Below are 17,160 nucleotides of genomic sequence, written 5' to 3' on the forward strand. Positions count from 1 at the left end.
AAACTGCCGGGCAACACCGGAGACTTCAGCTAGTTTTAATATAAAATATTTCATAAGCATTTTACGACAAGCTTCTATTTGACGAAGGATATTATAAATGAAATATACGTATATAAATATGCAAAGGCATTAAAAAACTATTGTTTATAATAATTATTATTAAATACTCATAAATATGGTTATGTGTAAATGTTCAATTCAATTCAATTTATTATTTTAAAAACTTTCATTTTATTGGGTTTTTAACCTTACAGCGGGCGCGTTGAGAAATTTTCCTTGAGCGGGCGCTTGTCTTAAATTTTACTTCACCGAGTTTTCTCCATGTAAGTGGTGTTTTCTTTATATAAATGTTAGGGAATTTCTTTAAGGTTATGAAAAATGATAATAGGCAGTACTTAAAAAAAAATTATGACTTTCTTAAAAAAAAACGAAGCAACACTCTAAACATGTTAATATTTCAAAACAAAATATTTTATTGACCTATTTAGTCAGAATCAATATTCTCATCCTTACAAACCACCTCAACTGAAGAATGGTTCTTGCATGTAAAGGACTGGCAACGGCAACATTTCATTGATGCTGAGGATCTTTTCTTATCCACTGCACATAACCGACAAACACCGCGTTTTGGAAGGCTTCTGTTTTCTTCTTCTGTTATCGGTTCAATTTCCCGACCGTAATTCGCTTGAGAAAATCACTTCTATCTTGCGGTAAATGTTTGACATTTAATTTGACTAAAGCATACCTCAAAGCTCGATGCTTACGGACTAAGTGGCAAGAGTGGGGGAAGCGATAAGGGGCGTCTGTCGTAAATTTTACGACAGCGCGCCCGCTGGAAGGTTAAATAAATTTGTAAAGAAGAATTATTAAACAGTGGGTATATCAACTACACTAGTAGTAACAGAGTTTGCCTTTTAAAGGCAGATTCATTGATGTTAAGAATGTCGATATCCGAATTGATTCTCTTCATTGGCAAGATTGCTCTCCCCACCGGCAAGTTATTCCTGCAGGCTGGGAGACAATACAGTCTATGCTGTTGGTGACGGAGGTAACCATCGGGAACATAGAAATATTCTCCATGATTGCCGAGTTTTCAAACCATCCACGAACCAGTGTGAAGAAATTTGCAGGAATGTTTACAGGGATGTACATGCCTTCTGACCTGTAGATGGTTCATTCTGAGCATACCCAAAAGAAATGCTATGCATAAATTTGTTACTGCAAAATACAATCGAAAATAAAACAATGTTTTTGCTCGACTATATCAACATGTTCACAAATACATTATGCATTTCCTTCTTAACTTAACCCAGCAAATAAAGTGTATGTGGTGATTAGCCAAAAGGGAGTAATAAAAAAGAATATGAAAGCTATTTGGTTAGGTTCGGTTGAAAGGGGCATGCACAATGCAATTGTGGGCATGTTACTGTATTTTAATTAATTTTTACAATAAGTATTATTTAATTTGTACATTATTTATACTAACCAAATGGCAACCCCCCGTGGTCGATAGGAAAGGCTCTCGGCTAGCAAGCTAGAGGTCGCGGGTTCAAATCCCGGCGTGCGCAATAAATTTTATTTAATTAACTTGTGTTATTTCACAATTCACTAATTAATGTTGTCTCTATGTCCCTGCTGAATGTTGTCTCTATGTCCCTGCTGACAAACTACATAAGTAGTTTAGCGGGTTTAAATGTGAATAAATAAAAAAATAAAAATAATGTATGGAATATTTGCGGCACGTTCCAGAGTGTAAGATACTCTCAGTATCGCCCTGCTGTAAGACCACCATTCAGAATTGAAACGTTTGAAATGTTTGGTGACCAGATCTGAATAGCCAGGTACTTCCCCACCTTCCTCTTCCCCATCTCCTTCCCCTCCCCATTACCTTCAGCATCACAACATACCCCAATTGGTTGGGGATGCCATAGTCTCACTGGCTACAGACGGTTGAGAGCAGTCTTGTGAGGTTACGCAATAAAAAATCTCCACACAGGAGGGCTAAAACCAAATATATACCCTACAATATAATAATACATCCAACTTCTAACGTTTCTCATACATTCTATGGCAACCTGCTACACTAGCGCCTCCTAGCAGCATGAGTTGTGCGCCTTGATTTTCTCTCATACATTTTAATGAATTTTATGTGAAATGATTTTATTTATTTTACGTTAATAAATTATAGGAGTCGTGATCCCATGACCTTACAGCTTTTTGCCCATACATCAAAAAAATATTAAAGCGGCTATTAACTCTGTCTTTGATGGTTTAGAAACGTAATAAAATACTTATATAATTGTGAGAAATTTTACAAAAAGATATCTAATAATATATATTTAATAATATCAATGTCTAAAAAAATTTGTAATTTATTAATATTAAATATCAATATATTCGATAATTCGAAACATATACAAAATTCTGTTATTCCTCCTTCATATAATTCTGGCCTCTTCAAATCCACACTAATAAAATCTTTCCTACACAGCTACACACAGACACAGCTCCCCTGCCAAACAGGGGCGCTCAACATCAATATTGACCATGATTATAACATCAACTTGAACACAGAATGCTACATGGAACTAACACAGCTTTGCAGAATTAATCTTATATTTTCATGGTTTAATCCACGTTGTACGTAATAAACAAAATTTTATTTGCTAGGATTTAACAAAATCATTTCACCATAATCTGTCAACGTTTTTTGGCATCTTGAAAACAACTTGGGAGTATTTTTGCTGTTTTTTCGTAAACTGTACCATGGAATCCACTTTTTTAAACATTTTATTTTTTTATTATTATTTTTATTTCTTGCTAGAGCAATCCCGATGAGTTGCAAAACTCATTGTAGGACGAGAGGAACTTACAATACATATCGTCGCTGTGAAATCAAACCGGCATATATGCAAAAATGGAGATTTTGAGTTATTGGTGTCAAAAAATTTCTTTTTTTCCCTTCTATTTTTATGTCGAACCGGCATGTCGTATAGTTGAATAAAAATCTGTCAGATGGCGTTGGGCCGGTATGCATTTACGCGTGAATCGCCATTTTTTTTAGCAGAAGACAGACCTATTCCGCAATACGCCAGTTGCTTCAAAACTTTCAAGGGGGAAATGCGTCCATCATGTAAGTAAAACTGGATTATCTCACAATAGTACATTTTTATTACTGCCAAATATGACTTATTGTATGACTTATTGGCAGATAATCCGGTTTGCACTTAACAAAAGCGTTTATAGCAGCCTCAACTAAAACAAACCGGCATATATGCCAAAATGTCTGACCCGGGTAAAATTTCTCCCGGTTAAAAAAATAAATTATAATAGGCAAATTTAAAAAAAAAACTTTAGCAAACTGAAAGATGCGAAACTGTGGTGAGGAATACGAGTCTAAAACCCGTGGAAGAGTGAACCAACGAAGCATGAAGCCTCCTTGCCACAACTGTAAACGCAAGTGTTCCTAGTCATTACTACAGATCTCAAAGTTCTCGGGAGTATATCGATGGTGGAAAATCTATCGCCGATCACAGAGATTATCTAATATAACAGAAAGAAAGGAGTCAAACCTTGCAGGAATCAGCTACTACCAGTACAGAGGTTTTTTCAAGTCATACAAACTTTCACACTGAAGAAAGATCAGTGTGATGTTTGTCTCATTTACGACGGCAACTTTTACTTCAAAACCTCCTACGGATCACATGCCTGGGAGGAGGCGAAGAAAAGGAATAAACGGGGCAATGGGAGCGTGAATCCTGTTCTGATGCACGCTTATTCCAAGAGACTATTGATGAGAAGAAGAAAAATGGTATCCTAAAGTTAGTTACCGCCGGGATAATACCGTCAATTCAGATTTCCATAAACGATTGGGAAACTTTGAAGTTACCAGCAAAGGAAAGAGCAGTATTATGTTAATTGTTTATAAAAAAAATTGTGAAGCAATAAATTATTTTTTCATTGACAACATTGTCTTTTTTTATACCTTAAACAGGTTCCAAAAAAAGAAGCCACTGTGACACAAATGCAAATATTACACTGATTTTAAAGCCATACTGGCATATCTGCATTTTACTCTTAATTTAAGCAATTTTCGATTTATTTGCAACTACTACTTCAATAAGCAGTATTCGTCTAAATTTTATTCATTCATAAGGTGGCATTGAGGTGAACCAAACGGACGTAAAAAGGAAAATATCATATGCGAAATCTTTAAAGCGCTCTGGTGAAAAACAAGCATTTTGCAGATATGCCGGTTTGATTTCACAGCGACGATATGTGGGAGTTAATAGGTACAATTTTACATCAGTATTTTATATCAAAATTACAAGTTTCACATACGAAACAGTACAAAAAATATATCATTATTATAAGTTTCACATACAAAACAGTACACAAATAGAAAAAGGGAGGTTAAGTAGGAGAATAAATAAAAAAGAAACAGACAGGGATATACATAAAAGCACAGAGCCAAGTTAGGAATTTAGAAGAAGGTGCTTATCTACTAATACATTGGTAAAAATAGATTATGCTTGATTGCAAATACAAGGGATAGAAAAGGAGAGAGATAGAAACAAAACAAAGTAGAACACGACAAGAATTATGTATTTTCGTTTTTTTGTGTTTTAGAGAAATATTCTTTTAAAGCCTTACTTTGAATTTTTGGATTATGCTGGCTGTTTTTATACATATCTGGAAAAGAGTTATAGAGTGCGTAGGCAATATAGTTAAGAGATTTTATTCTATATTTCATGGTGTGTGTTAGAGGAATGTGGATTTTATTGTTGTAGCTTGATGTTAGTGTGGGTTTTATTGTTGGGTAACTTGTAGTTTGGTGGTCGTGATTTCATGTTGGGGAAGGACAGAGATTTTAATATTTTTGTTTATCAAAATTGATCAAAATACAAATTAGAAAGCTCAAAACACCACCACCAAATACTAAATAAGTTCAATTTGTCACCATTGAAATGAATGCATAAATAAACCACTCACTGAATGAATATCAAACTCAACATGCTACACTAGCTCCCTCTATCGACTCGAGTTGTTGAAATTGCCACTATTTCACTGGAGTTGGACGTATTATTAATTTTATAGGGTATTTCTAAAACTGATGAGTTTCTTCAGGTACCTACTGAAAGAATATCAAGTCATCAGTAGGTAGGTACTTATGTAGATATATATTACCATTCTAAAACTGCATAAAAATATATATTCTCTTTTTAAATCTGATTTTATTTCTTTTGAATAAAAAAACTGAATGATGTTTTTTATCAGTTGGAAAATATTTTTGGAATAGAGCAGGTTGAGTTCTTGGAGGTGTGGAGAAAAATACAAAAAAAGATAAAAATGGATAAATGAAAAAAATATAAATAATAAAACCCAAAAACATCTGTTTCGGCCCAAAATTATCTGTGTAACACATAAAACAATAAAAAACTTTAATAAAAACAACAAAAAATGGGAAAGCCACTAGGTATGTAATTTATAATTCTTTGTCTTATTTTAAAATCAGGTTTATTGAAATATTATGCTACAGGAAAGAAACAAAGTAACCCCGGAATGAGTTTGTACTAAACAATGATGAGAAAACAAATGTAAGTGTATTGTGGGGGGGGGGGGGGGGTCAAGCTCAGATCAATTTTCCCTGACTTCAATAAAGTTGTTGAATTCCGCCTCAAAACACTTTTTTTTTAAAAGCACTTGGTTTCCACTTAACTACTGCAAGAAGCAACTATATTTATGTTGTTGTTGATGGTAAAAATGCATTAGTGTTCCATTTTTTCTCAATCAAAGTTAAGTTCGAATGTTAGGAAATAACCTAAAAACCTATTTTGTGCATGTTTACATCTCCCCCGACTTGAATAGTTGTTTCCATCAGTAATTAAGTGGAATTCAAGTGTAATTTTTATTTTTTAAATGCGTGTACCAGGCGGAACACAGCAACTTATACGATACAGTAGAACCTGAATTTTCCTGACTAATTGGGAATTAAATCATGGTTGGCTTTGAAAATTCTGTATCGAGAAGAGAATAATATCATCGCCGTTGCAAAAATCACCAAACCACAACACATTTTTGAGATACTCTGAAATATGTTACATAAACTTTAAAATACGGTTTTAATGTTTATTGAATGGAAATTTCAATGTTGTATCTTCCAGCACAATTGAAAAAAATTAAGGCTATCAAATAAAATTATTTCTATTTAGATATCTCAAAATTTGTGCATGTGGGTTTTGTGACTTTTTCCTGAATTTTTTTTTTTTTTTTTTACAGTATTACCGCACAAGAGTCCCAACTGCTCCCGTCTGGAGCCAGTGAGACTATGGCATCCCCAATTGGGGTATGATGTGAGGCTGAGGGTATTGGGGAGGGGAGGGAGATGGGGAAGAGGAAGGTGGGGAAGTACCTGGCTATTCAGATCTGGTCACCAAACACGGCTAAAGCCATTTCAAGCAACGTTTCAATTCTGAATGGTGGTCTTACACCAGGGCGATACTGAGAGTATCTTCCACTCTGGAACGTGCCGCAAATATACTATATATTATTTTTAAATTAATTAATTGTGAAATAACACAAATTAATCAAATAAAATTTATTTGCGCACGCCGGGTTCGAACCCGCGACCTTCGGATCTGTAGTCAAAAGCGTATACCACTAGACCACGCCGGCCGTCAAATGAATGGCGTTGTTATTACATATCTTTAATGAATGCTTTTTATTGAAATGTAACATTGCATTCCTATCAATGTTTGCACATAATATGCCATTTTTTGTTATTGAGAAAATCAAATATAGATATTTTCGAAGCTGCCAAATCGAATAATCTTTTGAAAAATCTAATTTGTTACGAGTCATATTGTACATAGCTTTATAGTTCTAAATCAACCTGTGATGTATTATAACCTATAACCAACCATATGGATATATTTTTTTGTTAGCTCGGACCAAAATACATTAAATAACAACTAACACTTGTTGGCACTGTATTATGCAGTAAATCATGTAAAAGCCCATCAGGGCGTTTAAATTAATGAATAATAATAATAACATGTCAAAAACATATGACCGGTCGGTGGCCGAGTTGACATAGCGTTTGGATTCCACCCAGGCGTAGTGTGTTCAATTCCTCGGCTGGATAAGTCCTCCATCACAACACAAGCAACATTTTCCGCTTACTGTGGTGGTAGTAGGAGATTTTCAAATATTGTCAGGTTATTCGTAACCCGGGAATGTTTGTCTTTCTTTTTAAAAAAAATTAATTAAAAAAAATATATATATCCAATTAGCAAACTACGAATACAACATTTTACAAAAAAGCTTTTTATACTCTGGTACACAACAACATTAAAGTATTTAACCCTTTTAGTGCCATCAATATTTTGTCAAGGCTGAGTAAAAAAGTGCATTTTTATAGATACATAGTTTATATAAAAAAGAAAAACACTTGCCATTTCTGTTACAATACACTAATTTTCATATTTTTTTCAACTTTCTGTTCGGAAGGTTTGAAACTATGATAGTAAAAACACAGAAATTGAATACTATATATTTATTGACAAGAAAATGTACAAGATTTATTTACAAGAGTGGTTTCCGACACCAACACAGTGCAGTCCTTTTTTACACAGTGAGCAAATTGGTTGGATTGGATTTTTTCACAGCGCTACTGTCCTTACTGCTGCATACCACACATGTTCGTAAATTTCGTCCTGGCAATTTTTCCAAACCAAAAGTCGGTTTTGATGAAGTACGCAATTCAGTTTTATTTTTTGTATCTAGCCATTTTTCTTCTAGTGCACTTATAACAATGGAAGTGAATTCCAACCTGGTAATTTTTATATTATTAGATTTATGTTGATAAATTATGTATGAATTCAGAGTCATTCTGCCAAAAATATTGAACACTACCTTTTTCCAAAACTTCAGAGTTCTTCTTTCGTCCAAGTATGTGTATAACATTTTATCAGATTCACCCATACCACCAATGAATTGGTTATAGGCATAAATCAATAACTGGCTTGATTTTCTCTGTCTCATAATTTCCGCGTTTCTTTTTTACCGTTACATTTTCGATATTGCTATCAGTGGAAACGAGGATGACTGGTTTTTTTTTTCAACTGTTTATCGCGATAAGAACACATAAGAATTTCTCCATTACTAAAATATTTTGGCTCACCAACTTCCGTTATTTTTGCTTCTTTGGGTACAAGCTTTCTGTTGCGCCTTATAGTTCCAGTTATGTATGTCCCTTTCTCCATAAATGACTTGGCTATCTCAATGCTGGTATAGTAGTTGTCAGTAAATAGATAGTATCTTTTATTGAAATTATTTCCCAAACTTAGGAGTTTTTCCACCACTACAGAACCAAGACCTTTCTTTTTTATTTCATCCTTATCCTCGTTGGATTGTGCCCCACGGTAACAATAAAAAGCTAAACAATATTTAGTGATGGTATCATAGAGCATCCAAAATATTATGCCCCATTTGTGATTTTTTTATTGGGTAAATATTGTTTGATGGTGGTAAGGCATTTTGTTCCAACAAGAGATTCGTCTATGCTTAGCTGTTGATTGGGCACATAATGCCGACGAAAAACTGTATTGGCGTGTTTTATCAAAAGGTTAAATCTGGAACATGACCGTCACTGACGCTCGCCAAAAGTGAACTGTCGAAACGAGCGCTACCGCGATGCTGGCATTTTTCGCACACCTACCTATGAGCGCCACGGCGCTATTCGGCACTGTAAGGGTCAAACTCAAATAAACAGCTGAATACAAAACATAGGGAGATCTGAAATAGAAAACATACGGACACCAAAAACAAACTCAAACAGAAATCACTCAACCGCACTAAAAAACACTACATAATAATATATGCAGAATTCTTTCAGTAACTTTATATGTATTATCATTTTAATATGTTAATGAAATGATCATCCCGGTGAAGATACGTAACCAAAAAAAGGAGATAATAGAACATTTATCATTTTTATTTTAATGTGTGATTACTTAATAAATTAATCTAACAGTACACATTCTTATAACTACATAACATATTTTTATAGCTTAGAAATGCTTTGTTATATTATTTAAATTTTGGTTGGAATGCTACAGGTCCAGGGCCAGGTAACTATCTGCTGCCATCAATAACAGGATATACTGGCCACGACGCTACCAGAAAGAGGAATCCACAATACTCGTTTGGAATAAGAGGTGGTACAGGCGCTAAATTGGTAAGAGGAGTATAACCAAAGATATTAGAAGAACGAGATGTGCTACGCGCAGTTCGTACTGAGTGGAATTGTTTTGCCGAGTGTCGCCGGTTTTGTTCACCAATACTACTGCACACCTTCGCTTGCGCTAAGGTATCCGCACTAATACATAGAACAGATTTCTGTGCGTACACGTCCCGATACCGTTCAAAGTACCCTAATTAGGTAGTACTCCGGCTACGGTCCGGCGGCCAACATAGCATATCTCGTTCTTCTAATATCTTTGAGTATAACCAATTAACTTCCAAATAATTAAACAATTTTTTAATCATTACTGTGATATGGTCCCTTGAAATCATAATGCAGCGTGAGGTGATGAAGGTTTTCCCTGCTCACCAAACAATTCTAGAGGACTTATACCACCCAGTAATATATTTTTCTTTTTTTACATCAATTCCACACAGGAGGCCCTGAGGAAAATAATTTCCTATTTTTGGAATAACTTAATGAGTAAAACCTCAAATTGTAATATTTAATTATTTAAGACTAACCCGAACCCAGGATGTGACCGTATATTTTTCTAATTTTTCTGTTTCAAATTTTCGTTTAGGAATCGCTAATATTGTCTTCAATAATTAAATATTACAAATTATTTTTATGTGACATTTCACAAGAGCGCCCTTGTTTGTACAGTGTAAAGACTGAAGAAAAATTTCGTCACCTGATTGTCAGCGTTGTGAGCCAGGTTAAGGAAGTGGATTTATTGATGAGGGGTCTTGAAGAGACCCAGATTATATTATGAAGAAGGAAAAATAGATGCCGTTAGCTCGATCCACATGGGAGCCAACTTACATAAAAACAAGTCGAAGAAGTGGCCCATTTCCATGAAGCCAACATCATCGGTGACAGTTCACAGCGGTGCATAGCGGATCAATGCTGCTAGCCCTTGACAAATGTTAGCCGTGAACAAATGTTGAGCCCGCTTACGAAATTCCGAGCCTATGCCGGGGCCGCTTAATAAAGCACATTAACTTGTTTAATAAACATTATTCACATGGAAAAAATAACACTTGTCAATTTTTGAAACCGAAAATTGTTGAAATACCATTTCTGGGTCGGGGTCAGTGGCGGCTCGTAAACTTTTTATGTTCTAAAATTTAAAAATACAAAGTTATCGATGGTTTTGTAACAGGATTTTTTAATTTTTAAAATTGAATACTAAAAAACCACGAACCGCTACTAGTTGAGAGTATTCATTTATTCTTTTATACGTCCATGGGGCTTTTACATTGGGTACCTACATGAAATGTTTGCAAAATTTTATACAAGGGTCGTAATAGACAACCTTGCAAAAAATAAGTACTTACATAGTTTACAATTGGATAAAATAAAAAATAATAATAAACTGAAATTATCAGAAATTTGACAAAAAAATTGTTTAGGTAAATTTTAAGCATCGAATTTGTTATGTTAAAAATGTCTTTATCATTTGTATATTCATTTGCTAAACTATGTTAGCGATGAATTGGCTAGTTTGCAACATAATTTGTTTGTAAACGGTGACATTGAAATAGGTACTCTTTCATTGACTAGACTCGTAGACTTTACCTATCGCTCTAGCAATTTTTTTACCGTAGTTGTTAGATATATGGGAATACTGTGTTTGTATACCGGCATTTCTATTGAATGCTATTCATTTTTATGAGGCTTGTCTGTCTGCACTAGGTAGTATGTTGAACATTGAATATTATTTTGTAGATAGGACCAGGTCCAGCCTACGCCATCAAGAAGGTCACCCAACATGGAAATGTCACAGAACCAGCATGGAGCTTTGGACTCAAGACCGGACTCAGTGAGTTTATTTTTAACCTCGTACAAGAGGAAGTTAGGAAAATAATTTCTCTCAAGATGCTGTTTAAGGAAAGGAAGGAGCGGACCTGGGTCTTGGAAGAAACCCATATTATGAGGGAAATAAAACACAGATTATAGATCATTCTACAGCTGACCTGTTGAACTCATAATTAAATAGAAGCGACCCATTCTCTTGTGACGAATGTGTGCAAATTGTTGGGTGCGCGTTTGGCATGTTTCCCAACCATGCACAGGTGCTGAAAGGATCGGTGATGATGGTTCCACAGAGCATCTTCCATTAAAATACGGGTTGCATAATGACAGCATTCCCACCTGATGTCTGTATTCCAAAGACTGCAATCCATTGCATAATTACATATTTTGGTTGATCTAACTTTTGCATGATTACATATTTTGGTTCATGCAACTTTTGCATGATCAAAAAATTATCTTTCAAATAACGTTACTATAATACCACTGATCTTCATACGGATAGGATTATAAAGTAAAATTATAACCCGAGACAGAAAGTGAGTAAGTAGGGGAACTTTTTTATAAAATAAACAGATTATCTTATTATTAACAAATTCACGGACACAACGTCTATTGACATCATTTGAGACAGTGATATGACACAATACACAAAGCTATACTTTATAGTGTCATGCCCAAAGTCAATAATTTTTTATTACATATTTTCATCGCTTTACAAAACACATTTGATAGCACATGTTAAATCATAATTCATTTATTACAATTTTGGTACACTTTATTGTGTTATAACTGATAAAACGATTAATCATTAAATCTACATAAATATCATTGTGTTCAGGGCCCTTCAACTACCCTGGCCCGGGGGCCCACAAGCCTGAGAAGTGCCCCCCCATGCGCACCAAGCGCGCCCCCGAGTACAGCTTTGGCGACAAGCTCGCCAAGACGCTGAAGACACTAGGCCCGGGTCCCAACGCCTACGCACTCAAGCCTCTATTTGACGCTCAGCAGTGGTCCATGTGAGTTTTACATCCCTGTGTTCTTTACGTTCTTGATTATTGACTGACTGTAGCAAAGTCCTGTTTTAACTCAACAATTTGGCATTTCATCTGTCTGTAAAAAAAATTGTTACGTTATGGTTCCGGTTCAAGATGATGATACGACCTTTTTATTCTGCCAGAGCTCACATCATCATCGTGTTATCATGAGAGTTTGCATGATCGTGGTTCCTGTCAAATCGGAATAATCACTATTATGGTACCTACTGGCCCGAAAAAAGTTTAAAAAAAGAAGTGTTATCGAGATGGTGACATTTCTTTGGACAAATTGTATAATTCCTTATTCAAAATATAAAAAAATGTTACTTAACCGCTTCTGTGCCAAGAGCGAGTTAACTCGCATTCTTGGCCTGCTGTGCACAGCTACACTTCTACCTACTGGCATTTAAAAGGTTAAAATATTTACAGTTTATAATTAAGCAGGTAGGTATTTAAGTACATACTTACAAGTATTATGATTTCAGAAGAAAATTTTGTTTTTTATTTATTAAACATGAGAAAATTATAAACATACTTTTTTAGTTGCAAGGTCGACTGTTCACAGTTTTACTACTAGTTTTTTTTTTATGAAAAACAAATGATAATGAAAATAACGATTGTAGATTTGAATGCTCTTCTTTAAATGCCGATTCTCGGCCCTTTTCAGCTGTGGTCAAGTTGTGGTCAGCTGTCGTCAAGTTGTGGTCAGCTGTCAAGCATAACGGTCATGTTTTTAATGTTTGTTAGCTGGTTACAATCAGGTCAAAAACTAAAGCCGGCTGAAAATATATATATTGATTGGTATTATAGGGGCGCAAGTTTGGATCGACCGAAAAAACCTTTATCTCCCGGCCCGGCAGCCTACTTCCACAAGGACATGGAAGTTTACAAGTTGGGGTAAGTTTCACTGCAAAGCCTTTCACCATTTTTAACACTATAAATATATAATACTAGCGCACAACCCAACAACCCATTAAAAATCACGGGATATAAAATATAAAAAAATACTAATTTTAAAATTTGCATGGCCTACAGTTGAACCCCGAACTGCTTGGAAGGTAACTATGCTGATCAATTTGCATCACCAAGAATGGTGGAATTTACACATTATTTGTATCTACTGAAAATATAAAAATTATTTAGGTGTTTTTGTCTGGTCTTTCTTCAATATCACCTGTCTTCTAATATAGTACATTGTGTTAATTACTGTCTCTTGACTATTATTCCGCCATCCAAATATCAGAGTAAGTTCTTAATGTAAGGGGCCATTACATTGACATATTCAATACCAACTTGGCAAGTTTTGTGGATCATTTAAAACATTTATTTCAACAATACTCCTAAACACATCATGTAAACCTACAAATAGCTGTAATTGTCTGTTTTTGTTTTTTGTGTTTGTATGACTTGTTGCATAGCTTTTATCAAATGTAATTTTATTCTTATTTTTATGTTTCAAAGTATCTGTCAAATTAAAATTATACTACCAACCATGTAAAAAAGCCCTCTGGGCGTTAAATAAAAAAAATTACAATAATTCCTTGCATCTCAGATTCCCCAAGTACTCCATGAGGGCGCGCAATCCCTCCGACAAGGGCCCGGTGTCCCCAGGACCAGCACGATATGGACCCAACCTCTATGTGCCTGGAGAGGTGAGTACATTTGCTTTATTATAGGTATTGGGGCGAACACCGTACTCACACAGATGCATTGCTTACATACATCAAGTTTAGAACATGTTTTTCGATTTCAGAAAATAACATTACAGAGAACTTGTAATATCTTATAAACACAGTGTCCGAAAACTCATAGTACAAGCTGGAGACTGGTGAATCTAACTAAAGGGTAAAATAACTTTTTGAGCCGGAACATTTCAAAGCATTTTAAAAGACATTAGAGAGCTGATATTAACCCCCTATAGGCTATATTTTGAAATTTTACCGAAAAAATTACAACTTCACTTCGACTAGATTTGCACGAAAACGAAAGCTCAAATCAAAAAAACTTTTGTACCTACCACCACCATTACGTATTCATCAGTTTCCAGCTTATAATAAGACTTTCCGTACAATGTGTATACTGGATATGATTAGAGATTTTCTTGGCCAAAAGTATTATGTAGTGATTATTTATTTGTATATTATTACGCTGTGTTGCTCTTAGCCAACGTTGCGGACACTGTGACGCTGTCCGAAAGGTTGGCTAAAGAAGGAGGAAATGCAACATAGCATAATATTACGTATTGTTTTAGCAGTCTTAGTGTCGCAGTGAAAATTTCTGTTTCGGCTCTGAAAATGTTGGGATTCTGTTTACTTTAATATTTGACTCTCTAAAGATTGTTTTGAAAGTTTGTGGATATTGATTATGTTAATGTTTCATGTTGTGTTTCTTTCCAGGCTTCCTACAAGTACTCCTTTGGTAGGAAGCACTTTGAATGGTCACCCCCTCTGTTCGTCGAGGCTGACAACTTGGAATGCAGATCTTAACCAATCCACTTCAAACTTTTTGGTCTACTAAATTTAGCATAAGTTCAACAAAATAAAATAAAGTACACAATTATAATACCTACCTACAATTTTAAATTAAATTTTTTTACATGAACACAATGAAGTACATACTTATTTCAAGTTATGATTTTGATGACAAGTTGTCTGGAAACTTGTGGTACAAACAGGAAATGGCTGAAATTACATCACGCACACCCAAAAAAAATAAAAATATTTTGTACAATTTAATTTAATTAAATTTTTATCATAACTTTCACACTGCGGTAGCGGCATGTGTGTAGAGAAGACGCCACTTTTACCCCCACCACCACTCTCAAAAATTGCAGGAAATCGTGTAAGGCCTTTAACCCATAGGAGCTGGCCAGAATATTCAATAAATAAAAATACATTTTAATTAAGGTCGATGTGAAGACAATACCATACTTGATAAAGTGACATTTTGATTTTTGTGTTTAACAAACCCAGCAGAAGTAATTTCCAAAGGCTAAAATAATGCATAAGGTCGACACTGCAATTGCAGTGCTTCGTGACGTGCGTGGTCACAAATCTTCAACACTGCAATTGCAGAGCTGTATAGGTACCTACTTTCGAAGATGACCCAAAAGCAAAAAGCTGCATTCACACCCAAACTTTTTGCCGATTCTATCCAGTAGATGAGGAAACAATATTATGAATGAAAATTTAAATAAAATTCTTGGTATTTAGGTAAAAAGATTTATTTACATAGTTTCTATGTATTTCAATTATGTAAATAATGGCTAGTGCTTGTGTCGCCGCTCCACTTAGCTACATGATGATAAAACAATACTTAAATAATAACGTTTCTAAAGTAGTCGTCCCGTGGGTTGGTAAAACAGTGTGCGGTTTACCGAGAGGCCACCGATCCATATTTTTGTACTGGGGCCTACAAACAGTGCTAAGTGATCGGGAAGCGATGCGATATACTTTCCATATACAGCTAGCGGTATGAGGATTCAGTGGATACTCGATATCTATCGCGTCAATGCCGATATCACATAACGAACTTCTATTTATCGCGTCAATGCCGATATCACATAACGAACTTCTAATTATCACTTTTATCAATAACATTTATTTTAGTTAAAAATGATTTTTAAATATTGTTAAGAATTTATTATTTAGGCACATTAACAATATCACAAAACATTCCACAACCTCATGCACTTGGTGACTGACTTGACTCACCAGTTTGTTATTGTTGATGTTTTTTATGCGCAACGGCCATTCTATCTGCAATACCGACAACAGAAATCTGCAATACCGATAGTTTGCTGAGCTACAACATGAATCGCTCAACATTTTCCGCGTCCTTACAGCACTCGGTTTTTGTCATTTCCCTACTGACCCATGGGACGACTGCCTAAGTGTAAAATAATTTTTTTTTTTCACTTGTAGCAAACACTTTGTGGGTATTCATAATTAAAATAAATAACTTGCTAAATAAGTTCAAATTTGATTACATATGTATTTCAATTTTTGTTATTTAATAACTTCAAAATATTTATATAAAATTTATAAATATTTATATTCTGTCTGTGAAAAAAAAAAAAATAATATTAACTTTCTACCACAACACATAAATACCTGTCACCCTTAACCACAAATACGTTAACACCTCAGCACAGGTTCTCCTAGTGAGGTGCTCACGTTACATATAATATCACACACACACAGTTTTACCTAAATCAACCTATGTTCTTCATTTTTTATACCTTTTTTCTTCATTTTTTATACCTTTTTTCTGTACTTTTTTTCTCTGTACTGCAATATAAACCACTGTAATAATTTGTAAAACGTGTATTCAAGAATAGACATAAATAAATAAATAAATAAATAAAAAGCTTTGCACGTGTGCAATGCACTAATGTGGCATCATAAGAATCCGACACATGTAAAATTCAATCCATTTTTAGCACTTTGACATTGACAGTTTATAGTTTCAAAAAGTGCGTTTAGCAATAATTTTAGTTTACATAATGTGCTTTATTTTTTACTAACATTTTATAGGAAACATACATTTTTTTGCACAGTTTTTTTACATTATTTTAGATGTAAATATCAATTTTTATTTTGAATCAGACTATACTGCCAGTAACTACAGAATGTCTTTATGTACAATGCTTACAAGTGTTCTTTCATTAGACAGCACAAACAGATATGGCTTAGAAGTTACGCGCGAAAGGGCTATATATAGTTGTCCATGTGAAAAACACTCAACGCTCAAATCTAAATCTGCAACATTGAATGTTTGAGCCCTGTGACTTGTTAATGGTCATTGAAAAAGACAGTTTTACTGGAAATTACAGTCTTTTAAATTGAAGTGGTAAATCAGTCAGTATTAAAGGAATCCGGGGAATTAAAGCAATTTCTCCGGTTCCACATCCGGTCAGTAATTGTACAGTCTATTATAAATGTTTTTAAAGATTTTACCTGCAAACGTGTACCATTGCACAATTTGGTTGGATGGTTCCGTAATAAAATAATAGGACACCTTACTTTCAACACCAATTTATGTGGGGGGAGTTGAGTTGAGTTG

At 34.6% G+C, this 17,160-nt stretch overlaps 1 protein-coding gene across 1 annotated transcript; it reads left to right on the forward strand.

Moving 5' to 3' along the window:
- The first annotated feature begins 941 nt into the window (after window positions 1-941).
- On the forward strand, window positions 942-14,582 carry LOC149412000 (ciliary microtubule associated protein 1B-like). Its single transcript, XM_089646285.1, has 7 exons — window positions 942-1,035; window positions 9,120-9,238; window positions 10,976-11,069; window positions 11,901-12,078; window positions 12,907-12,993; window positions 13,649-13,748; window positions 14,493-14,582. Exons 1-7 carry the CDS (start codon window positions 942-944, stop codon window positions 14,580-14,582), a joined length of 762 nt encoding a protein of 253 aa, XP_089502411.1.
- Window positions 14,583-17,160: the final 2,578 nt, after the last annotated feature.

The sequence above is a fragment of the Hesperophylax consimilis genome, chromosome 24 (genome assembly GCF_061612785.1).
Source record: "Hesperophylax consimilis isolate HC1 chromosome 24, BYU_Hcon_1.0, whole genome shotgun sequence".
NCBI classification, from domain to species: Eukaryota; Metazoa; Arthropoda; class Insecta; order Trichoptera; family Limnephilidae; genus Hesperophylax; species Hesperophylax consimilis.

What these genes read in the sequence shown, in the direction of transcription:
- LOC149412000 (XM_089646285.1), top strand. Translation starts at nt 942, where the DNA reads ATGTCGATATCCGAATTGATTCTCTTCATTGGCAAGATTGCTCTCCCC. An exon ending in GAGACAATACAGTCTATGCT is followed by an intron (nt 1,036 to 9,119) that starts GTTGGTGACGGA and finishes GGAATGCTACAG; the next exon opens with GTCCAGGGCCAGGTAACTAT. An exon ending in ATGGAAGTTTACAAGTTGGG is followed by an intron (nt 12,994 to 13,648) that starts GTAAGTTTCACT and finishes CTTGCATCTCAG; the next exon opens with ATTCCCCAAGTACTCCATGA.